Here is a 25,662-nt window from a genome sequence, read left to right on the forward strand (position 1 = left end):
AAATGAAATCTTAGTTGTGAAAATTCTTTGTTGAAATTAATGGCACCATAAAATTCAAGATGAGGAAAAGTAAAGAGACTCTTATCCTTTTTAAAAAGTCGGGGCCCTTTTTTTCTCCCTCTTGATATTTTCCTTTTAGTAGGGAAATAGTTTTAACTAGGTCATAACCTAAATTGTATAGACTCATAATTTTCAGAGGGGAACTGAAAAGCCATTGCTCATCTCTTACATGACGGATAAAATTTCTGTATGCCATAATACCTGATATTTGTTTAAGCAGCACCTTAGAGCTTAACAGGCTTTCATGTACATTTTCTCACTGGGGCCTCACACTCTTTAGTGCAGGTGCCTTTATTCTAGTTATGCAGATGGAGCAGCTAAGTTCCAGAGCGGCTGTGCCATCTGTCTCTGCCACACAGCAAGCAATCAGGAAAGCTAGTTCTCAACTTTAAGTCCTGTGTTTGAAGCGTGTTTTCTCTGCTCCTTAATGAGATTTCTAAATAAAATCCCTAAGTCCTAGACATTTTTAGAAAGTCTCCCCCTTTTTACTCTCTCTTCCTCTTCATGAGGTTTTAATTATATTCACAACATGCATTTTTTCCTACTACATCCTTTTTGCCTGTGTTCTACTTTAGGGTAGAATCCATCCTTGGAATAATTATTTCTGTTTGTTTTTTTATTTTAGAGTTAAGGAGCACACACGGGGATTTTATGGTTTAAAGGAAGACTTTGTTGGTGCAAGGATCACAGGTTGACTCTGAACCAGAGTAGGAAAAATGGTCATAAGGCTGCATTTTCTAAATTTAGATTTTCATCTCTTGGGCCATATTTTTTCAGCCATTAGAGACTTCATCCTTTCAACTATGTGTTCTCATGTTGGGAACTTGGAACACAGAGAAAATATCAACGTTTAAAGATAAAGGGAAATACTGATAACTATACACGTAGTAGGAGGAGCTCTTTTTTGTTCTGAGCAAGTTTCATGTTTGGTTTTCAGTTTATCTAACCAAGGTTGATCTACACATAGAAAAAGAGAAGCCGTTGTATATTCTTTGCATTAGTATAAAAGGGTTTCAAGGATGGAGTCATACCATGTGAACAGTGGTCCAATAAAATGGGTGTCTTAATCTTTTTTAAGGTCAGTGTGTGAATTAGATCCAATATATGGCATAATTTGCATTCAACCGAAGGTTTATTTTTCTGTGTTTTAGTTTGTGGACAACATTTCCTCTAGAGAAGAGATAGACCATGCCGAGTATTACCTTTACAAGTAAGTTTTCCATTTTATTTGGTTGTATATTCTCTTACAAAAGGTGGTAGGTATTATATATGTTTAGCACCTTGCTTTTTAAGTTTACATTTTGGAGATATTTCCATATCAATATATAGAGAGCTTCCTCATTTTTAAATAACTGCATCAAATTCCATACTATGAATATACAATTAAATCAGTTCCCTGTTATAGCCAAGAGCTTGAGGTTGTTTGCGCTCTCCCTTTGTAATTAGGTGCAGTGGAGTAATGAACAACCTTGTACGTATGTAATTTTGCACATAATTCTCATAAGTATATACATTTGTAATTATAATGGCTATTGCCAAATTGCTTTCCGCTGAGATTTCACCAACTAACATTCCTGCCAGCAGTGTATGAGAAAGGCCTGTTTTTACATCTTGGTCAACAGGAATTTCCACATTTCTGGATTTTTTTGTCAGTCTGATATGTGAAAAATTTTATGTATCCATTTACTTCTTCTCTCCCTTATTTGGATGGAAATACAGTCTGTATGCACTATTCACCTATTTTTAATTAACACTATATTTTAAAACTTTGTACATTGCCACATTTACTTCATTCTTTCTCACAGCTGTGAACATCCCACTAAGAACTATAGACGCACACCCATGTGTACGAAGAAAAAGTACAGCACCATCTATAGTAGCAAAAGACACAAATAACCTAAAGCTGGTTAAATAAGGGGATGGTCAATAAATTGATTTATTCTGATAGTTGGTTTTTCATCATTCAGATATCTGTCCAAATGATACCCTACAACTTTTTATTTTGATTCCCTTATTGTGTTTTAAAAATCTGATTTATGATTTGTTCCACTTGCTGGGTTTCAAAAATAGACTCCAATTGAAACTTTTAAAATGTTTTCTAGTAAGCATTACATTAAAATTTGCCATTTGATCTTACTTTGCTTTGATTAAAGAGTGTTTTATTTTTTCCATCTGGGTACAATTTTTAAAGCTTTATATTGGTGAAAATTTATTCAGGTTTTTTCATGTGATTTTAGTACATAGTAATGAGCCTTTTTTTTTTTTCTTTCTGAATTGGGTAAATTCTACCACCTTTTTGGTGTTTCCTGTTCAAAATTAAAACTTAAGCAGATTAGATTTCACACCTGAAAACATTTATTTTATTTTTTTTTCAAAGATTTTATTTATTTATTTGAGAGAGAGAGAATGAGAGATAGCACGAGAGGGAAGAGGGTTAGAGGGAGAAGCAGACTCCCCGCCGAGCAGGGAGCCTGATGTGGGACTCGATCCCGGGACTCCAGGATCATGACCTGAGCCGAAGGCAGTCGCTTAACCAACTGAGCCACCCAGGCTCCCGAAAACATTTATTTTAAATCTAAGTTGACTTTAATGATGTGGTAAGTTTAAATTCTTGGGGCACCTGGGTAGCTCAGTCAGTTAAGCATCTGCCTTAGGCTCAGGTCATGATCCCGGGGTCCTGGGATCTAGGCCCGCATTGGGCTCTCTGTTCAGCAGGGAGTCTACTTCTCCCTCTGCCCCTCCCCTGCTCATGCTCTCTCTTTCTCTCCCTCAAATAAATAAATAAAATCTTAAAAAAATAAGTTTAAATTCTAAGTCCTGAAATCATTGCAAATGCCCTCCTACTCTCCATTAAGATAAATATAAAGGGATTCCTTGATGAGAGTAAGCCCTGCCTTTCTTTTTTTTTTTAAAGATTTTATTTATTTATTCGACAGAGAGAGAGAGACAGCGAGAGAGGGAATACAAGCGGGGGGAGTGGGAGAGGGAGAGGCAGGCTTCCCGCCGAGCAGGGAGCCCGATGCAGGGCTTGATCCCAGGACCCTGGGATCATGACCTGAGCCAAAGGCAGCCGCTTAACGACTAAGCCACTCAGGCTCCCCAAGCCCTGCCTTTCTTGAGTGGTTCCTTGGCACTGTAAGTCTCCTTTGAGAGTTATTTTTGCCTGTGGTGGAAGGTATATTTGGTCTATCATCTACCTAGTTCTCATTCTTTTGCTTTGTTGATGGCAAAATGCAGAAAACAGTTACAATGTCTAAAGAGAAATTATTTCTTAAAATTCGATCCTGTGGGACACAGTGCCATAGCCTTGGAAGAAATACATGCCAAATTTACAAGTACCTCTGTAGCATGTAATTGATTTCAGTGATTCAACGTTCAGCAAGTATTTACTGAGCACCTACAACATGGTCAGGCTGGGTCAAGGTGGTGGCATACAGTGACCAATAAGTTAAACACTGTCCCATTCCTCGTACATTAAAGTTTAACTGAGAAATTTAAGTCCCGCCTTTAAGACCATCCATGATTCTTCACATGAGGTTTGGCCTGGAGTCTTACTGAAAGTTTCCTAAAATCTCTCTCCTGTTTCCATTTAGAACATATACCAGACTCTTACCCATCTTAAATCTGAGCCACTGTTTAATTTGACGTCCCATCCTTTGCTTAATCAAAACTGATGTTCTTATATGATATTGAATGTGAACAATACTTCAATAAAAAAACAAAACTAATGTTCTAACTATGACTTATCACTTTTTTATTTCTATTCTTTCTTCTCCCTAACCATTGCCAAGAAAATTGGCTCTCTTTTTCTCAGCCTTTTTTTTTTTTAAGAAACATTTTTGTGACTTCATGAGATTACTATTATATGTGTATGGGACTAGGTATAACCCCAAAAACCTGCATCAAGATGTATATAATGGAGTTGGCTAGATTCACACATTAGCTAAATGTCTCACTTCTGCTCTCCACCCCTAGAAAATATATAAAACAGTTATGCCTCAGCAAAATTAGAAGTTAATTGATATCAGGAATGTTAATCCTGAAGCCATCAGGGGCCTATGGTGTTTTCACTGGTTAGGCTTTCTGCGTGCGTTCCAGATGGGATGGCTTTAGGCATCTTAAAGTTAAAGTCACAGGTCCAGGGTGAAGAAATGTTGAAGTGATTTCTTAATCCCAAACAATAGACAGCTTCTTGCTCGAATGCCCTGAGGAATTCTCATTCCCCAGACAGTACCGTCTTTGAGACTAAGGCCCCCAACAGGACTTTGGGCTGTCACCTCTGTCATTAGCTCAGCTTTTTCACTGCCTCAGCCAGTGCAGACCAGGCTTAGCAAGCAGAGCTTAGCTGCCACATCCTCTCGTCTTCTAGCGATCACATCTCCCCAGTGATTATGTGAAGAGTATTAGGGCCAAAGAAGTTTGGAACCTGGAGTGATCAGTGGAGAGCTGACTGAGCATCTGCCATCCTGTCAGGTGAACAAGTAAGCAGTTCCAAATTGCGGCAGTTCAGGGTGCTGCCGACACATGACAGCTTGTTACCCATCCTGTCATCCCAGGAGAGAATTTTAGCCTTTGAATCTCCTGAAGGACACAGGTTTAAAAGTTTAGGGGCTTCAAGATTAAGAGTCCCAGGAATCTTTTAAGGAGAGTTAGAAAGGCTGCTATTGAGAGAGCAGGAGGGGGGCGCCTGGGTGGCTCAGATGGTTAAGCGTCTGCCTTCGGCTCAGGTCATGATCCCAGGGTCCTGGGATCGAGTCCCGCATCGGGCTCCCTGCTCCTTGGGAGCCTGCTTCTCTCTCTCTCTCCCTCTGTCTCTCATGAATAAATAAATTAAATATTTTAAAAAAATAGTTTGAAGAGAGAGCAGGAGGGAGGAGAATTTCCAACCCCCTCTTTGGACTGTGATCTGTTAGCTGGGGTCCTACAACCTGATCAACTTTCCCCCCCCACCATTCATTTAAAAAAACAAAAAAACAAAAACAAGGAAAGGGAAGTGATGCATTAAACAAAGAAATAATAGGAGCTAAAGAGGAACTACAATAAATTGGAATACAATAAATAAAACCCAACAGCTAAGAAACAAGAAAATAAGGCATACTAAGAGCTGTTGGGCTATAACAAAGTAAAAGAAATATGATTAAAACAGGAGAATAAAAAAGTGAAAAAGAATAAAATGAGGTAAGAAGGACTTGATCCTCTACATAGTCTATTCACCAAATATGTACAGATATGGCCACAGAGTGGGAAATAGACATAGGCCTGCTATTGGAGAAATACTCTTAGCAGGCTGAATAGTTACCCTCTCTCTGAGTGGTTTTCAAGCTGTCTTTCCAGAAGCCCTGGAGCTGGCTTCTCAGGGGTTTGGGGGTGTGGGTTTGGGAGGAAGAGGCAGTGAGGGAGAAGCCAAGTGCTGTTGCCACCAGCCTTCTGCCTCTGCTTCTGTTTAAGCCAGAGAAGCTGTGTCTCCAGCTGCTTTATGGATCAGGGTCTGCAGAGAGAATTCATAGAGGTCTGTGAACTTAAGAGTAAAACTATGTATTTTTTTTTCACTAACCTCAGTAATAATTTAGCATTTCCTTTCATTATGAATACAGACAACAGATGACAGTATTATAAGCAGCATCTGTGTCTTGCTCACTAATAAAAACAGGTTTTTCAAATAGCATTACGTTTGTTGCAGATATTTTAAATTATGCTCATCAATGCTTAGAAATTACATTTGGAATTAAACCGCTAGAGAAGCACATTTTCCCACATCTTAAAGATTTTTTTAAATATTTCGATAATTGTATGTCACTATAATTGGTTTCTTTTGTGATCCTATGTGCTTTTATTTTATGCATGTAAAAACATTCTGGGAAGGGGCTTATGAGCTTTAAGCGTTCCAGAGAGTTCTATGCCACAAAGAAATGTCAAGAACCCCGCTATGAGATCATGTTTGAAAAAAAGGTGCTTTGCTTAGGCTTAGTCCTGCTGCTTCCCCCAGGCCTTTTGAAGTTTTCTAGGTCTTTGTTTTTTTCTTCCTACAAAGAAGGCTTTATTTTCTTAGTTTAGACTCTGGAGTAAGACGCACATATGGCTGCTACGGTGTGCTGTTTTCCAAATGAAAGCTTAAATGGAGCGGGCCTCCTGAGCTTCCCCACGGAGCTGGGAAGGTGAGGGGAGGCGGGGAGGAGAGGACGGCCCCTGTCTGCCCCGGCAGGAGACCGGTTGGGGCGGCGTGCTGCAGGAACAGGAACATTTCTGCTGGGTTTTGGTATCACCACCCCTCCTGGCGTGGTGAGGGAGAAGCCATGAGACAGCCTAGCAGTAGCAGCAGAGGTTTTGAGGCACCGAGGAGAAAGGTAACCCCATAACCCCACAACTGACGGCTGCTGAGAGGAAAGGGCCGTTCAGTGGGCAGCGGACTGCCGGGCAGAAGCAGCTTGACTGCTGAGTCATGCTTGATGTTTGTTCAAAAGAGTTTCATATGTCCCATGTTAGTGTTAAAAAGAGTTGCGCAAAATAGTTTTTCCCTTGGGCATAGGATTAATTTCTGCTTCCTATTCACATGCCTTCTCCTTGGCTTTTTAAGGAAAAAGTCTTCCTACCTTTGTTTAGAGCATTCCTAAGGATTAGATTTGCATCTTTATTTTACGGATGCAGAGACTAAGGCATAGAGATTCACTGAGAAAAGCCAACATAGATGGTGTGCGTGTGAGCCACTGCCTGCCCCACACAGAAAAGGGCAGCCACGAGGATGGATTGTGAACAGAGACCAACACTGTAAAAACAATATGGTGTCTTCCCAGTGCAAGATATTATCAATAAGGATCCCAGAGGGAGCTATAGTTTTTTTCAAGGAAGCTGAGACAGAAGGGATTCCATAGAGACCAGAGTATAGAGCATGGTAGAACAGGAGAAAATTAAGAGATAGGAGGAAATCCCTTGTATTTCTTGTAGTCTGTGGGTCGTTGGTGGTACTTGGTTTCTAAAAACTGTGATCTTAGCTTTTTCTCCACAAGGGATCCCCTTTTAGGATCTTTCAACTTGAGGTCAGTGTTATAGCAAGCTTATCTAGAGTTTTCCTTTATCATTTTGTGGGGTGTCTCTTGGGCCACCTACTCAATAGTTCTGAGCCCAGGACTCCCCAAATCCATGTGCGCTGCCTACATGCACACAGATGATCCCTGAGGCAGGCTCTGTGTCTCCATTTTCGGGAGATAAAACTGTTTGTCATCAGTAAAATTTTGGCACCAGTAAAAGCTATTGTTTTCATGGTTCTAATAAGCTTTATTCCCATATCGGTATTTGATTATTACATTAATTGAATGCAACCTAAAGCCATAAAAATTCCTTTTTTCCATGTGGTATCCTCTTCTTTACCAAGAATGTTTACACATTACATCTTTCATCTTTAAAGTCTTATTTAGACTTTCAAGTACTTTTGGGCAATTTAGACATGCATGAAATGAGACTTGTTCGTTTTATTATCACGGTGTCAGTAATCGTAACTGATAATTTAATCTGCAACATAATGGTCATTCCTGAAGGCTAAGTGATAGAAATTTCTAATATATATAACATATTCTATTTTAAGAATATAACATATTTTTAAAGTAGCCTTTTAGGGGCACCTGGGTGACTCAGTCGGTTAAGCGTCTGACTCTTGATTTCGGCTCAGGTCATGGTCTCAGGATCGAGCCCCAAGTTGGGCTCCTTGCTCAGCAGGAAATCTGCTTGAGGATTCTCTCTCTTCCTCCCTGCCTCCTTGCCCCCAACTCACGTGCGCGCGCGTGCGCTCGCTCTCACTGATGAGCTCTCTCTCTCTAAGGTAAATAAATACATTTAAAAAAATAAAGTAGCCTTTTGGTTTTTAGCAAAAATGTGGGGAATGCTGAATTAATTGTCATTCAATAAGAAGAGATGGTTGCAGAGCTCCATGAGAAGGTCTGTTTTTCTCAGAATACAGCTCTGTGTTGTCATGGAAAGTGGCATGCCACCCATTAATGAGAAGAAGTCAAGGTTGTGTGGCAGGCTGTGTGCTGCCAACACATTCATCCACACGGTACCTTGGCCTCAAGCATCTTTCGTGAGTTTTTTAACTGACCTGGCAGATATCAGGCGTCCCTGGTTGGAGACGGATGGTAGGTCAGGAACAGCTGGGGTGAGACAGATGGCAGCCTGCGTGTCTCCAGGTCCCAGGTTGGCAGCAAGTCTAAAAAAGGATGGACCAAAATAGCTTCATTTTTCACTAAACAAAAATATCCCACTGTTTCCTTAGAAGGTAAGTGTGTTACCCTAGGCCTATGTTGTAAGAATCTATGTCTGTTTGTTGAAGGAGGGGAAGGTGGGAGCTTATTAGGAGTTTAAACAATAGTAATTTTCCTTTGAGGGCATAGAGACTGTATATTTCAGCAATAAAAGGAAATTATAGATTTTTCTGTTAGCGTATTACCAGGTGTCATTATGTTTGAACATTATTAAGAAAAGAGAGCCCAATGGAGGTAAATGACTCTTAGAGCATTTCCATACTTTAATATTGCTGAGTGCTTTATTTAGTTCTTATTTGCGGATCCTTACCACAGGGCTGGGAGAGTTTCTTACTGTTATTGGCTCTGCATTAGAGAATAGTCACTTGTCAGGGGCATTGTCTGTACCTTGCCAAAGACCCGCTGGAGCCGTGTGTGGGGAGTTGGGGTGAGAACTCTATGCCCCCGCTCCTTCCCGTTTTGCACTTCTCTCCCCACTGGTTTCATTTCAGCCAGGAGCCTGGCCAGAGCAGCCATGTAGAGGTAACCTCCAAGGGTATTTTCCTGGCTTTTGTTCACACATCCTACCTAACTTTCCCAGAGTGATCTGATGCCATAGTTACTTTCTTTTATTCCTCTGGTGTGATGAGTAGTCCCCTGGAGGCTCTTCTCCTAAGAGTCCATAGCCATCCATGCAGCTACAAACATCCATGTACAAGGCTTTGTAGGGACGGATGCTTTCATTTGGAGTAAATATTCTAGGAGGGGAATGGCTGGAGCATATGGCTGGTAGATATTTTCCCAACTGTTTTCCAAAGTGGTTGTACTGTTTTACATCCCAACAGCAGTTCCAGTGCCTTCACATTTTTGCCAACACATTTAGCCTTGCTAATAGGGCTTGGTGGTATCTCACTGTGATTTTACTTTGTATTTGCCTAAATGTCTGTGATGTGGAGCATCTTTTCATGTGCTTATCTGCCCTCCCTACATCCTCTTCGGTGAAGTGTCTGTTTAAGTCTCTTTCCATTTTTTTTTTTAATCAGGGTGCTCGTTCTTTTACTTCTGAATGTTGAGAATTCTTTTTCTCATAGTTGTGTCTTTTCATTCATTTAACAGTGATTTTCAGAGGGTAGTTTTTATTTTTGATGGAAGTCCAGTTTGTCAGGTTTTTTTTTTCTTTTGTGGATTGTGCTTTTGCTGTCAGTGAAGAAGTTCTTGCCTAACCCAGCACCACAGAGATTTTTCTCCTGTGGTTTCTTTTAGGAGTTTCATAGTTTTAGGCCGCACAGTTAGGACTGTGATCCATTCTGAATTATTTGTTCTATATGGTATGAGGTAAGAATCAGGGGCGCCTGGGTGGCTCAGTCGTTAAGCCTTCGGCTCAGGTCATGATCCCAGGGTCCTGGGATCGAGCCCCGCATCGGGCTCCCTGCTCAGCAGGAAGCCTGCTTCTTCCTCTCCCACTCCCCCTGCTTGTGTTCCCTCTCTTGTTGTGTCTCTTTCTGTCAAATAAATAAAAAATAAAATCTAAAAGAAAAAAAAGTTAATTTTTTTGGCATAAGAATATCTAGTTGTATGAGCACCATTTGTTGAAAAGACTGTTCTTTCTGTACTGAATTATCTTTGAGTTGCTTTGAAAATGAGTGGTTTGTATATGTGTAAGTCTACTTCTGTACTGTTTTGTTCCATTGACCTCTGTTCCATTGTTATCTTGATGCCAGTACCACACTGTCTTGATGGCTCTGGTTTTATAATAAGTCTTAAAATTAGCCCTTACAGGGCGCCTGGGTGGCTCAGATGGTTAAGCGTCTGCCTTCGGCTCAGGTCATGATCCCAGGGTCCTGGGATCGAGTCCCGCATCGGGCTTCCTGCTTCTTGGGAGACTGCTTCTCCCTCTGCTTCTCTCTCTCTCTCTCTCTCTCTCCCTCTGTCTCTCATGAATAAATAAATAAAATCTTTAAAAAAAATTAGCTACTGTAAGTCTTCCAGCTTGGTTCTTTCTCAAAATCATTTTGGCTGTTCAGGTCCTTTGCATCCCATATCAGTTTTAGTGTGTATTCTCACACACACACACACACACACACACACACTCGTGCACACATGCTTACATGCATTGTTAATGTATAGAAATTAGGAACAAACTCAATTCAAGAAATATGCAATGGATTCCTAGTATATATTTAGAAACAAGAAGGATAAGAGGGAAGATTATAAGGAATGTGAAGGGGGATTGATTTTATGAAAGTCAACAGTCATTCTTTTCCTATTGAAGGCAAAGTTAAACTGCCCTGACACAATTTGAGATGGAATTACATGAAGACAGATTTCATGTCTGTAAGACAAATGATTCTCAGTTCTGTTTATAAGGGAAGTTCTGAAGCCAGTAGAAGATTTAAGAGAAGTATTTTTTAATTTGCCTGAACTGTGGGTGTTCAAAGGAAGGATGTGATATAATTACTACAATCAAAAAGATTATAAATTGGTTGGAGATAACTAGATAAGTGCAATAATTCAAAATCAACATAAACCCGAGATATAATAAATCTTTTTCTATATATAATATAGTAATAAATGTATATATTCTATATATAATATAGTAATAAATATATACTATATTGGTATAACAAGTTGTGTTTTAGAGAAAACATTCTTTGGACATGCTGAAGAGGAGGTGATGTTATCAGAAAGCCTTCATAAAAGAAGTAGAATTTGAGATAGCCTTGAAGAATGGACAAGTAGAAGGAACAGGAACAAATGTTCAAGATGGAAGAAGCAGTATAGGTAGAGTTAGTAGGGTAGGGCAAAAACTGGCTTTATGGGGGACAGGGGACTGCTCTAACCAGAAAGACTGGGACTTACTAGGGAATAGTAAGAAATAAGGTAGGAGATTATAGAGGGAATAGGGTGCTGGCAGGGGAGAAGGCAGAGTTTAAAATCTGTCATTATCATACATTGCTAGTAGATAAGTGAATTGGTACAACTTTTATACAGAGAGAGCTTTGGCAGCATATATCAAAATTACGAATGTACATACCCTTTGACACAATAATTTCACTTCTAAGTATTTGGCTTCATCACACACCTATGAAATAATATCCATGACAAAAACTAAAAGATTATGTTGATCAGTAGGGGCCTGAATAAGTTAATTATTTACAGTAGAATACAGGGCATTAGAAAGAATGAAAACTTTATTCATATTTCCGATGGGACAAGTTATAAAGTGCATTCAGTGAAAAAAAGCAAGGTATAGAACTTTCTGTTACATTACCACTATGGATTCTGTGTACATGCAATATGTATATATGTGCTTTTATATATATGTGGATATATGTGTGGAGGTGCATAGACTGTCTCTGGAATGATACGTATATACACATAAAAACTGGTAATAGTGGTTTCTTGGGGAGAAGAGACCTGGGTGACTTTCTTTTTAAAGACCTGGGTGACTATTGATTGAATTCTCTCTTGTACCTTCTGAATTTCATATCATGGATATATATTACTTATTATTTTTTACTATATTATTTTTTTTAAATAAAGAACCTCAACATGGTTATCAGTAGAGTCTTGAGAAATGTGTATCATAATAAAGGTATTTTAGGAATATTAGTAACAGTAAGTTTTGGATTGAAAAGGGAAAATGTTGGGGGAAAATGTGTAAGGTGATAAAGGCCTGATCCATGGTAATTGACAGTGGAAATGGAGAGAGAAGTGTTTTGCACATAGGAGGGGAAAAAAGTCAACAGGATTAATGACAGGTTGAATATAAAGATAGAAAACAAGGAGGGTCAAAGTGAGCTGAAAATTGAACCTCAGTTAATGAGGAAACGGCTAGTCCATTGATGGAAGTTTTGAACTGGAAGCAGATTTAGAAGACAGTGAGATGGTGGGTTTTTCTTTTGCCTTTTCATCCTATACATACAGATTTCGTAAGTTTGCTGCATCACATCTTACACCTACTGACCACATGTGAGCTGTTTGAGAGGAACTCGTCACAGACCTTTGGAGAAAGAACAGCTGCCAAAACATGCCTACATTAGGGTCTTCCTGATGTCCTGGTGCCAGCTGGGAAATTTTAGAGTAGGCATCTCTGAAGACTTACTAACTTTCAGGGTCTGTGAAATTGAGACTTGGGAAGACTTAAGCAGTTTCCTTAGAGCCATGTGACAAATCCAAGCACTAGCTGCAGATGAAGGCCTCAATCCAATAGAGAGGCTCATCAATTAGACCAGTCTCTTCCCTTGTGCCAGTTCTTTGTCCTAAGGCATTCTAGGTAATAAAGCAGAAGATAAAAACTCAGTGGATACTTCAGTACCTCATTACGCAGTGACATAAAATTAATTAAACCCAGAAAAAACCTAGCATATACATAGATACAACTGTAAAAAGTGCATAATCATGAAAAAAAAAAGTGCTGAAAGGACACTGAAGGAATCGGGATGGCAGGAAATAGATGACATGGATTTTTAGGACCAATTTAGTTTCCACTTTGATCTGTAACTTGGAGCCAGTTAATGAACTCTCTGGACATCAGCTTCCTAGATGAGCAGATGATCTTGGATGCTTCCCAAGGCACGATACATAGCTAAAATTCTGTTTCTCAGTCTCACTGACCTAGAAGTTACACCTTATCCACCAGAAACCTGACTTTGAAAGCCTGACATTCTGGTGTTTGTTTATTTTCTTACTCAGAACTTTATTTACTTATTACAGGAGTTGCAGTTTTAGCCACATTAACTATGAATATTGCCAGAAAAACTAATGGATATAAATAAACAACAAAGTATAAGGGGATCTCTTAATCTCATCTGGATTTGGGTGACAGGCTTCATTTACTATCTCATCTATAAATACTTTTAGTAAATTTCTTGGTATGAGAAGTTAGGTATTTACTCTTGTTTTCCAGGGAGCTGGGTTTTTTTTAATATGTATTTGATATTTTCCTATTATCTTTTTCTGAAGAGCCCTCAGGGATTTAAAAGGAGAGAGCTAAAATAGATCTATTCTGATAACTGATGAAACCTCTGACTTAAACCTAAAAATCTTCTATAGTTTCATATAAAAAGAATCCCAAGTTGTTTTTTTCCACAGTATAAGGTCCTTCGATCAAAAAAAATCATTTTCTTGGCTGTTTTCATAACTGCGAAGTCATTATCAAAATAGCAGAAATTATAGCCGTAGGGCCAAGAGAAAGGCATAACTATAATGTCTTAATGTTTATTAAATGGAGAGTCTTCAGTACGATTTTGCATGTAAGGCAGTTTGATTTAAAGATAATTAAGAAATCTTGGGGCACGTGGGTGGCTCAGTCGTTAAGTGTCTGCCTTCAGCTCAGGTCATGATCCCGGGGTCCTGGGATCGAGCCCCACATCGGGCTCCCTGCTCCGCAGGAAGCCTGCTTCTCCCTCCCCCACTCCCCCTGCTTATGTTCCTTCTCTCACTGTGTCTCTCTCTGTCAAATAAATAAATAAAATCTTTGAAAAAATAAAGATATCTTTGGGGTAAATACCCGGTAGTGCAATTGCTGGCCGGTAGGGTAGCTCTATTTTCAACTTTCTGAGGAACCTCTATACTGTTTTCCAGAGTGACTACACCAGCTTGCATTCCCACTAACAGTGTAGGAGGGTATTAAAGAGGGCATGTACTGAATGGAGCACTGGGTGTTATACACAAACAATGAATCATGGAACACTACATCAAAAACTAATGATGTAATGTGTGGTGATTAACATAACAAAATAAAATAAAAGCAAAAATAAGATAAATCTTTTCAGAAGCTGGTACAGTATTTAAGGGAGAGATGAAACTGAAGCTTCAAGAAGACCTTTGTGAAGACTGAAGTTTCAGCTGATTTCATAATGAGTTTTGAGGCCAGTGGCAAGTGAATTCCTAAGTATTTTTGGATGCCATGTGTCTAGGCAAGAGGATACTTGAAGAACTAGAAGTATTTGATGTGAATTCTCTTTAGTGCCCATGCTGCAGTCATTTTCATGAGATTCCGGTTATGGTTTGTTGTTTTTTTTTTTTTTACAGACTTTATATTTTGAGATCTATTCTCTTCTTCTTTTTAATAGCAATGCTGATTTTAAGACCAGTGGTACCACATTTCATAACTAGTAATGGCCAAGGCTGGGATGTAAAACCAGGCCTTCCAACTCCAAGCCAGTACAGCTCATAAACAGTATATTTATGACACACTGGCTGCTGTTATATGGCTCAGTGATGAATACTACCAAGAGCTGAAATTCACATTGGCCATTTGTCTTCATTCATGAAAAGTCAGGCAGAAATTTGAGAGTTTTGAAGAACACTGAAATTATTTGTTAAAATGAGAAATTTGTGGATCTCATATATATAGCTGATTATAGTCCTTCATTTGCTAAGATAATAGCAGGTACTATCAGTTAACACAGATGGCACACTTTCACAGAGCTTTCAGACTCCAGCCAGAATGGATTGCTATTCTGTGAATGTGCCCAATGTTTTCTTATCTTTGCCCTCTCCCCCATCTCCTGATAAAATGCAACCTGTCTTTTAAGCACTGTCCCAAATTCTGCTATATCCATAAACTTGCCTGATTCTCATCATTTGAATGTGATCTCTCTGACCCTCTGCTACAGAATTGTCTTTTATCTCTTCAGTGGTGCTTATTTGGTTTATTTTTTTTTTCTTTGACTAGTCAGAAATATGTATTTCTTAATTTTTCTTTACTTGAGAAGCAGTATAGTATAGTAGACAAGAGCATGGTCTCTGGGGCCATTCTGTCTAGATTTGAATCCCAAATGTGCCATCTTTTAGCTGTATGATTTAGTTACTTATATTCTCTGTCCCTCAGTTTCCTCGTCATTAAAATGGGGGATTAATATAGTGCCTGTGCTTTAGGATAGTTATGAGACTTCAAGAAATTAATACATAAGATCCTTAGAACAGTCTTGGGACAGATTAGGTCGGTACTCAGTAAATTTTAGCTTTAATGTTGTCTATGATACATTGTAATGTTTTGAAGAGCAAGGACGCTTAACGACTGAGCCACCCAGGCGCCCCTTCCCCATACTTTTCTCCTTAGGGAAAATGTCTTTTGAACTCTAATTTTGGTTACTAAGACTAATATTGTCACCGTTGACACCCACCGTTGTCACCACCCCCACCTGGGGCATCGAAGTACAGAGAGTATCAGGACTCAGGGATAGGGAGAAATAGTTGCTTATGAACACTTACACTAACATTCAGATGGAAAGGCTCTCACAAAGTGAGGAGACGCTGCCTAACCTGAAAAGATAACTCATTGAAGGTGTCTTGTATACCCATATTGCTAAGCTTACGGTGGCCAAAAACCAGAAGGGGGCAGCAGAAAGTCATCTGCGTCCCAGTTGTGGAGAAAGGGGAGAAGCCCAAAGAAGGTGATTGCCAGTTAAGAACAACCTTGCAGCAGAACTGGTCTCTGATAAGATATTACTGAATCAGTTATCAACATGAAGATTAGAACTGAAAGGAGAGGTCTGTTCGGAGGGCTGGGAGCATGATAGGAAAACATTTAAACAGTTGAAATAGAAATTGAGGGACTACTTCCAGTGAGTTTAGCTCTGATATTTGGAGTACACAGAGCGGCTCAGAATGTCTAAAGATGTTTAATGCTGTCAGCATTCCCCACAATTTATTTCGTTTTATTGTTCCCCCACCCCTAGATGTAGCAACTCAGTAAGAATTCCTATTTGTGTGGCTTATTTTATGGAAAACTGGGCTGCAAATTATTTTAAAAAAATCACTTTCTTTTTAGTGTATTTCCTGCTGGGCTTTCAACTACATCTTTTAATTTAATTTGTTTTAAACTAGTTGACACTAACTCTTAGATTTCTTCTATAAAGTCAGTGCAAGTCCAGCCAAAATCTTGGCAGATGGAGAAGATGACCCTGAAATGCAAATGAAAGAGTCAAGGGCCAAGAATAACTGAGACACTTTTTTTTTTTAAAGATTTTATTTATTTACTTGACAGAGAGAGACACAGCGAGAGAGGGAACACACACAAGCAGGGGGAGTGGGAGAGGGAGAAGCAGACTTCCCCCAGAGCAGGGAGCCCGATGCGGAGCTTGATCCCAGGACGTGGGATCATGACCTGAGCCAAAGGCAGACGCTTAACAACTGAGCCACCCAGGTGCCGCGAGACACTTTTAAAAAGACTAAGATGAAATGATTGATCTACCAGATAGATAACATGACTTAGAAAGCGGTGGTAAATAAAAATGAGATGCTATGTTAGGCTAGTGGAATCGAATGGAGAGAGTCCAGAAATCAATGTGTACACATATGGAAACTAGAGATGCTTTATACATCAAAGGAGAAAGAATAGATTAGTTAATAAATGGTACTTGGACAATTAATTATATGAAAAAAATTAATTCCTACCTCAAGACACACACATACACATTTTGGGTAGATTAAAAACTTCAGTGACAAAAACCTAAAACTTTTAGAAAGATATAGGAAAATATTAATACTTGTATAATATTGTGGAGAATTTTTTTGAATAAGACATAACTGGTAAAAGATTGATAATTTTTTTGATAAATTTTAATGCATTAAAAAGTTATATACCACAAATTAACAAATAAACTATTAGCAATTTAAATTAGTACCATTAACAAATTAAAAGACAGGCCAAAGGCCAGCCTCATGCAGTGGAATTCTGGACAACAGTGAGAAAGAATGAATTAAAGCCACACATCTCAGCTTGGTCATCTCAAAAATGAAATGAGTGAAAAAAGGCATGATGAAGAATCATACATACAGTATAACATTTATGTAGTTTGAAAACATACAGAGCAATGTGGTAGCTTATATGTTTATGTGGATACAAGTATAAAATGTAAGAGTAAAAACATGCTAAACAATGAAAAACAAAAATTCAGGAAATTATTTACATGTGAAGAACGACGGTGAGGTATAGGAATAGGATCAGGAGATGTATATCAGGGTTTCTTCAGCTACACTTAATCTCTTCTCCCACCACACACACACAAAAAGTCCATTTTCACATTTGTTAAAAAATTTATTTGAACAACTTTGAGGCTAATTCCTTCTCACTTCCTCCTTGAAAAATCTTGAGATAGGACTGACCCAGCTTGGATCAGAGTCTACTTTGGCAAGAAAGACAAAGTGCTATATTTGGGCCAGGTAACTACCCATGTTGTAAGGATAACCATCTTGGGCCTAATATGACTCTTTTCTATATACAGTCCTTTAAAAAACATAAGCACTCTCTTTAGCTCGGAAGCCGTATAGAAACAGGCTGCTGCCAGATGTAGTCCATAGGCCCTGGTTTGCCAACCTTTGATCAATACCCTCGTTTACTATCTCCTGTCCTTAAAATTTTCAGAGAAAAATCCCAGTATGTCATTTCATCTACCCTTACTCTTTTGTTATGTTGGGAAAAAGTAAAGACTAACATGTAAACTAACTCCCGAGCTCTCTGATTTTGCACCTTGGAGCTTGAGGAGGAACAGTCCATCTGATGGCTATTCTATATCCCGTGATAAACATAGGTAGGAATTTCATCAGCCCTGTAGCAGATGCTGGGTAACAGCGAATGGTTGGCCAGTGCTCCTTTTTACAGAGGCCCCAGGAGAAGAAAAATGACCTTGTTAACTGATAGATACCAACTTAGACGGGTACTGTTTATTAATACTGATAAGTTGACCCTTTATTTAGGCATTTCTCCTGCATAACTACTATACAATGATTAAAATGAGAACATTTAACAGTACTACAGTAGTATGATCTAATAGTAGTCCCTACTCAAATTTTGTCAGTTGCCTCATTAATGCTCTTTTTTTTTTAAAGATTTTATTTATTTATTTGAGAGAGAGAATGAGAGATAGAGAGCACTAGAGGGAAGAGGGTCAGAGGGAGAAGCAGACTCCCTGCTGAGCAGGGAGCCCGATGCGGGACTCGATCCCGGGACTCCAGGATCATGACCTGAGCCGAAGGCAGTTGCTTAACCAACTGAGCCACCCAGGCGCCTGCCTCATTAATGTTCTTTATGAGTGTTATTTTTTTTTTCTAGCTCAGGATCCTAACTAGGATCATGCATTATATTCAGTTGGTCATAATCTCTTTAGTCTCCTTTAATTTGAAAGTTTCTCACCTTCAGTGTGTGTGTGTGGGCATGTGTGTTTCTTGACCTTGACATTTTTTAAAAGTATAGGCCAGTTATACTGTAGAATGTTACCCAGTTAGGATTCCCTGATATTTCCCAGGAAGGAAGGAGCTTGTGGACAGGAGGACCACAGAAGTGATGCTCCATTCTCAATGTGTCATTATCCGGAAATGCATATTGATGATTCATTCCAGTATTGGTGATGTTAATTTTGATCACCTTCATAAGGTGGTATCTACCAGATTGGGCCACTATAAATTCAGTTGTCTCTTTGTAATTAGTAAATAGTGTGTAAGGCATTAAACTTTTGTCTACTAATATTGGCATCCTTTGATGATTTTCTAATTCCTTCTATATTTTAGTTAGCATTCCATGAAAGAAAAACCTCGTCCTCCCTCCTCATTTATTTATTCATTAATTTTTATCATAAGGACTCATGACTTGATGTTATTCAGTAAGTTGTAATACATTATTGATTGCTCAAAATGTTCCCTATTTGGTGAGTAGGAGACTCTGTTTCTTGCATTGTTTTGATCCTTCTTTGAGCATTTTCTTATTTTCTAGACCAAAAGATCTTTCACTGTCATCTTACACTTTCCCTGCCCCAGCCCTGGAATGAGCCATCTTTCCGAAGAGTCCCGGTTCTTTTTTGAGGAGAATGGCATTCAGAAACCAAAATCTGCTTATAGGGTATGCTTTGTTATGGGGGTATTATTTTTCCTAGACTTTCTCAGTGGACAGAGCTAGCAAATCAATCTATCCATTAATGTGGATTATATTTTTATATATGTTATGTTTATATTACATAAAAAAATATATATTTTAAACTATCTTCTTGCTAATGCCTCCCATTCCGCTCTACCACTTCAGTTTTCCATTTAGACTTGCCCCTTCTTAATTTTGTAATTCTCTTCTGGCAGTGAGAAATCTGATTGTCAGTATTTTTTAATATGTATCTGTTTTGCAGATATTTTTTCCTATATAAGGCTTTTCTATTTAGTTTCTTAATGTGGTGTTTGATGAGTAGAAGCTTTTAATTTTGATGAAAATGAATCTCGCTATCTTTCATTTTATGGTTTTTGTTTTCTGTGTCCTAAGTAGTTATTGCCTACCCCTTAGTCATAGATATTCTTCTGTTTTCTTCCTCAAAATGTCATCGTTTTACGTTTTATGTCTCAATTTAATTTTATATCTCAAACCAATTCTTGCATATGATGTAAGTATTGCCGTTCCTTTTTTTCCCTTATGGATGTTCCTGCTTTCTGTGTTGTTTTCCATTCATCGGTCTATCTTAATCCAATACTATACTCCTACTGCGGCCTTGAAGCCAGATAGTGTAAGACCTTCCCCTTTGTTCTTTTTTAATATTATTGTTATTCTAGGTCTTTTGCTTTCCCATATACGTTTTGGAATGAGATTGTCAATTTTCCTTAAATAGGCCTACTGGGATTCTGACTGGGATATTATTAAATCTGTAGATAAATTTAAGAAGAATTGGTATCTTAATCGGGACCTTATATGATGTCATAAAATATTGAATCTTCCAACCTGTGAACATGGGTTGAATCTTTTACTTATTTATTTATTTATTAGGTCCTTTTTTTCTCAACAATGCTTTATAAATTTCATTGTAGGGTTTTTGTGAGTCTTTTGTCACATTTATTACTAAATATTATAGGGGTTTTGATGTTACTGTAAGTGAAGTTATTTTTCTAAATTTTATTTTCTGGGGCACCTGGGTGGCTCAGTTGGTTAAATGTCCACTCCTGATTTCAGCTCAGGTCACGATCTCAGGGTCATGAGCTTGATCCCTGAGTTGGGCTCCGTGCTAGGTGTGAAGCCTGCTTAAGATTATCTCTCTCCTTCTGCCCCTCCTCCTGCTTGTGCACGTACATGCACACACTCTCTCTAAAAAAATAATAATTTTTATTTTCCAAGTTTACTAGAAATACAGTTGATTTTTGTCCAATGACCTTGTATCCTGAGACCTTGATAAATTCACTCGTTAATTCTAGTAGTTATTTGTAGATTGATTGTTTTCTTCATATCCAGTTATATTGTCTGTGAATAGAAATACATTTTATATCCTTCCAAATTTTAGGCCTTTTAATTTTTTTTTCTTGCCTTATTGCATTAGCTAGGACTTCCAATACAATGTTCAATTAAAGGAGTGGGGCAGGTATCCTTGCTTTGTTCCCAGTCTTGGCAGAAAGTAATTTACTCTTTCACCTTTAGGAATGATGTTAGTTGTAGGTTTTTCATAGATGCCCTTTATCAGGTTGAGGAAGTTCACTTTTATTCCTAGTTTCCTGACAGTTTTTATCATGAATAGATTTAAATTCTGTTAAATATTATTTCTACAAAGGTAAAGGTGATCATATGTTATCATATGTGAATTACTGTTATGATAGTGAATTATAATAGTGGAACCAGCCATTTTTCTCCATTCTGTTATAAAAATTCTTAAAAGTAAATTTGTTAATATTTGTCAAAGATATTTGTGTCTCTGGTCTCTTAAGTTTTTTTGCTTATAACATCCTTGTGTGGTTTTGGCATCAGGATTATGTGATGCCATAAAATGTTTTAGGAAGTGTTCTCTCTTATTTTTCTGAAATTTTATATAAGATTTATATTATTTCTTCAATATTTGATATCATTCATCAGTGAAGTCATCTGGGTGGGCCAGGAGTTTTCTTCTTAGGAAGATTTTAATTAGAAATTCATATTTTTGAACAGATACATGTCTTCTCAATATAATTTTGTTTTGTATTTTTCATTATTGGTGATGTTGACATGTTCTTACATGCTTAACTGTCATTCATATTTCCTTGAACTTTCTTGTCTTTTATCCTGTCTTTTCACTGCATTGTTGGTCTTTTTCTTACTAATTTGTAGGACCTCTCAATGGTTAGGGAATAGCTTTGAATGATGAATATTTTTATTTTTCTCATTTATTTTTGTTTTTGTAAATTATTTTGCTTTATGGTAGTTCTTGTTGTGTAGCAATCTTTTCTTTTATGACTTTTCCATTCATCTAAGAGTGACATTCTCCATCGCAAGAAATTTCTCCATATTTTCCTCTAGTGAATGTATACTTTCATTTTTAATATGTAAATATACAGTTCATCTGGAGTTTATTTTGGTTTAATTATGTGAAGTACAGATCCACACATACATGTACCCACATTTAAAAAAAAAAAAAAGGCTAACCAGTTATCCTAATGCCATTTTTTAAATAATACCTCTTTTGCCTACTGATAATTTATGCTGCTTTATCATATACTAATTTCTTCTTTGAGTTTGAGTCTGTCTCTGAACTTTCTGTGCTATTCCATTGATCTGCTTTTTCATCCAGTAGCATCACATTTGTTTTAATCATCTTAGCTTCTGAATATGTTTTAATATATGAGTAAAAGTTCACAGTTTTGTCCACGCCTTGACTCAGCCTCCACTATTTCCCTTTCTCCTACGCTTAACAACCTTGTTAATTGTTAGAAATATTTTTCGAGCACCTTATTTGGATATACGTTTCTTCCTCCTTTTCTGTAGTGGGGAGGCTCAAGTGGTGGTTGAAAGTCTTGAGATAGGTGACCAGGGCTTCAGATAGCCTTTAGGTCATGTTTATGTGAACAAGAAAAAGATTGCCTCTTCTAGACAGATGAATTAGGGAAAAAGTACCTTTTCCTGAAAGATTCAGTCTTGTACCTGATTACACAGTTGCTAGGGCTGGCTTTTGTCTCTATTCACACCTTTGGGCAGTGCTCAAAATGAACCACTTTACAATCATAACAATCTCGAATTATACTGCATCATATAAATAATAGTGGAACCAGCCACTTTTTTTTATTTATTTACATAAATAATGTAGTCAGTGAAAGAATTACCAGGAAAGCCAGATGCATATTCCTTCCCTTGCCGCCTCCTCCCCATCTGAGCTGTTAGCGCCAGAGCTGGCTAATTACATCATTCAATAATGTGCTTCCTTAAGTCGGAATACAAGTGGCTGTTCACACTAAATAACTCCCTGCCTTCAGGGATGCCCAGATTGGGATGAGAGTAAATAAACCTCTTGAAAGTCCAGTTGGCCACCCATCAATTGGACTGACACTGTGGGTCATCATGGTGAAGGTCAAATAATAATAATTACTTGTACCTGTCCAAAAGTACATCGTCATCTCATTGTTGTTATCGTCCCCTTGAAAAAGCTTGCAAAACTGAAGGGGCAGGTATTGTTCTTGCCCTTCTTTTGTGGGTGAAGGAAGTCAGCCAGAGGAGAAACTTTTCCAAAGTCAAACAGCTAGTAAGTGACAGCTCACTTGACCTTAGATCTTTTGAAGTTTGAGGTTCTTCCTCTAAGCCTGAAAGAACACTTATTTCCCATATCACAGCATCTCATAAAAACATTATTTGTTAACTCCACATTCAGGCAGATTAAATGTGTATCATCATTAAATTGTGGTGATATGTTTCATCCTCCTGAAAGTATACTCATATTTTTGGCATGTTCATATCACCTTCCTTAGTGTGCCAAAGTCTTGATATCTTATCACTACAAGATAGTACAGATTCTTTTTAATTTGTTTTGATATCTGCATATTTGGCAGCAGTAAATTTGATTTTGACTGGAGGCACTTTTGACTTTGAACAAAATGCATTTCTGGAGAGCCAGCAATCCAAGGTGAATCTTTTGAAAATAATGATTATATCTTATTTGATTTTGTATTCCCAGCACTTATCTGTGCCTGGAACATAGCTGACCCTCAATAAATATTTGTTGAATGAATGATGGGACAAAGTCTATAGCAAACTAATGCCACCCAAGATCCTGACTGTGTACACGTTGCTTTTGTTTATACATTATTTGAACCCACTTAATAAGTAAGGATACATTTTTTAGGCAGTTTCAAATAAGTTTCTTTGTGAAACAGAGTAGGGAAGTAGTGTGGTTGGTAGTAAGCCCTAGACTGGAAGTGGAAGTTCCCTGTGGTTCTCCAAAAATGATGATAGTCTGATCCTGGTCAGGTCACTTAGCCTTGCTGACCTCAGTTTTCTCATCTTTAAAATAAAGATTGAAAGTTGTATAGAAATCACTTAGCTCATACATGTAGAAATGTTCTAGAAAGGTTAAAAGCATTGTAAAGGTACAAAGGGGCACTGCTTTCTTGATGGCTTTCCCTAGAGCTCTGGGCCACAGTTTGGGAATGTTTGGGGTCCCTTTTGCCATAAAATTCAGCATGTTTTTTACAATGAAGAAAGGTTCATGAACCTAGTGGTAACACAGAGCACGTTTCTGGTTCCTTCTGTATTGCTGCCTCTTCTGTAGTTCAATAACATTTTCCTTGTCATTCATGTCTCTGCCTATAACTATGAACTGAGTCAACAGCAGATACCTAGAAGATGAAAAAGCACATGGTGCCACTTTGGGGACCTCCACCTCCATTCAAATCCTGGCCTTGGGAAAGGTGCTGTTCAACTCCTTTATTAGCGGTAGGAGTTGGGGCAGTTGTGTGTATACTACCTCTAGTGGTCCTTGAGGGAAGCTGATAGAGATAAACACTTCCTTGACACATTAGGATCGGGTCAGACAAGAAAGCTGTGGGTCTTAGAAATAGGAGGAAGCAATATTATATCTGATTTGCCAAATCCAGTATCTTTTCATTTCATTGAAAATAAAAGAGCTGCCATATAGGTAGATATATGTACTCCATCAAATTGTCACTCCTTTCTTTTGTTCTTCATGATTTACTTGTAATGTCCTAACATCTTTCGTTTATTTTTTTTATCCATTCCAGCAAGGCCTGTTCTTTCTCCCTCCACATTCTTGTGTCTTCCCCTTCTCTGTCCTATAAAATGTAATCCTGGGTCAAGCTCTAACCTGCTTTCTTTTTTTATTTCTGGTGTCCATATTCAAATTTTGTTTATACCAATCTTCAAAGAAGAAAAAATATTATTAATGGATTTCAAATCAGAATCCTGCTTTCATTTCAAAATTCTAATCAGTGGTTTCAAATAAGGTATTTGACCTTAGTTAAATTCATTAATGTCATAGATTTGAAGTCATATTCTTGGTTTTCCTAATAGAACCAAGCTCTTTTTTAATTAAGACACTAGATATTGCTTGTATTTTACAAGTTACATATATGGCTCCTTGGATTAACAATTCCCAGTGGTAAAATAAAAGCGTGGACGTTATTATCTACTTATTTTATAACTCTGAGACATCTGTCCAAATAAATTTTCTTTATTGAGGTGATAAAGCAACATGACTCATACATTCTGACATTCATCAGTAGGTTCACTATCATTTACTAGATTATAAATTAGAAGAGGAATAAAATGGTTATCCAATCTCCCCACTCCTACTGGCTCAGTCCTGTTCTTGATGCCACATATTTCAAGGACAGACCAGACTGTTTATACAATTTGGTTCCAACCTAATTTTCCAGCCTTGGTATCACTAATCCCTAACAAAAACCCTACATTTATGGAATTATCGTTCCTGGCTCATTCAGTTTGTATAACAAGTATTAATTGTATTTCCTCTGTAAACAGGGCCCTGTTCTTGCCCTAGGAGTTCATTCCTTTCCCTTTAAGTGTTTGCCAAATATTAAGTGTCCAGACTCCATGATCCCATTTCAGATCACTGCAGCCAATAAAAATCCTCTGACTTGCACAGGAGTAGCATTTAGTTTGCATCACTCAGGTTACATTGGTCACATGTGGCCTAGCTTTGTGATAATATCAAATTGTGAGATTATCTGCATTTTGAGTAAACCTTTTCTAATAAAACAATAATTAGCAAAGGGCCTTAAAAAGTACCCTACATGTAATAAGTGTTCAATAATTGCCTGTTAAATAAATGAGTACCTGCAACACTTCTTCCATGAAGTCTTGTTGCTATCTTTCTTTAACTTTTTTTATCGTTATGTTAATCACCATACATCACATCATTAGTTTTTGATGTAGTGTTCCATGATTCATTGTTTGTGCATAACACCCAGTGCTCCACACAGAACATGCCCTCTTTAATACCCATCACCAGGCTAACCCATCCCCCCACCCCCCTCCCTTCCAGAACCCTCAGTTTGTTTTTCAGAGTCCATCGTCTCTCATGGTTCGTCTCCCCCTCCAATTTACTCCCCTTCATTCTTCCCCTCTTGCTATCTTCTTTTTTTTTTCTTAACATATATTGCATTATTTGTTTCAGAGGTACAG

General features: G+C 38.0%; 1 protein-coding gene across 2 annotated transcripts in view; it reads left to right on the top strand.

Annotated features, from left to right (window-relative positions):
- The window catches only part of MRPS27 (mitochondrial ribosomal protein S27), a 110,776-nt gene that overhangs the window by 19,172 nt on the left and 65,942 nt on the right, over positions 1–25,662 (top strand). Inside the window, exons 1-2 of one of the 2 annotated variants that reach the window (XM_073905365.1) lie at positions 1,212–1,270; positions 19,012–19,137. In XM_073905365.1, the coding sequence (XP_073761466.1) occupies positions 19,106–19,137 (32 nt within the window). In that variant the 5' untranslated portion in view covers positions 1,212–1,270; positions 19,012–19,105. Of the gene's footprint in view, positions 1–1,211; positions 1,271–19,011; positions 19,138–25,662 lie in introns of those variants that run through there. The other variant, XM_073905364.1, reaches the window with a different exon arrangement.

Source organism: Callorhinus ursinus, unplaced genomic scaffold, assembly GCF_003265705.2.
Source record: "Callorhinus ursinus isolate GAN/ISIS: 27379988/994484 unplaced genomic scaffold, GSC_fseal_2.0 scaffold23, whole genome shotgun sequence".
NCBI classification, from domain to species: domain Eukaryota; kingdom Metazoa; phylum Chordata; class Mammalia; order Carnivora; family Otariidae; genus Callorhinus; species Callorhinus ursinus.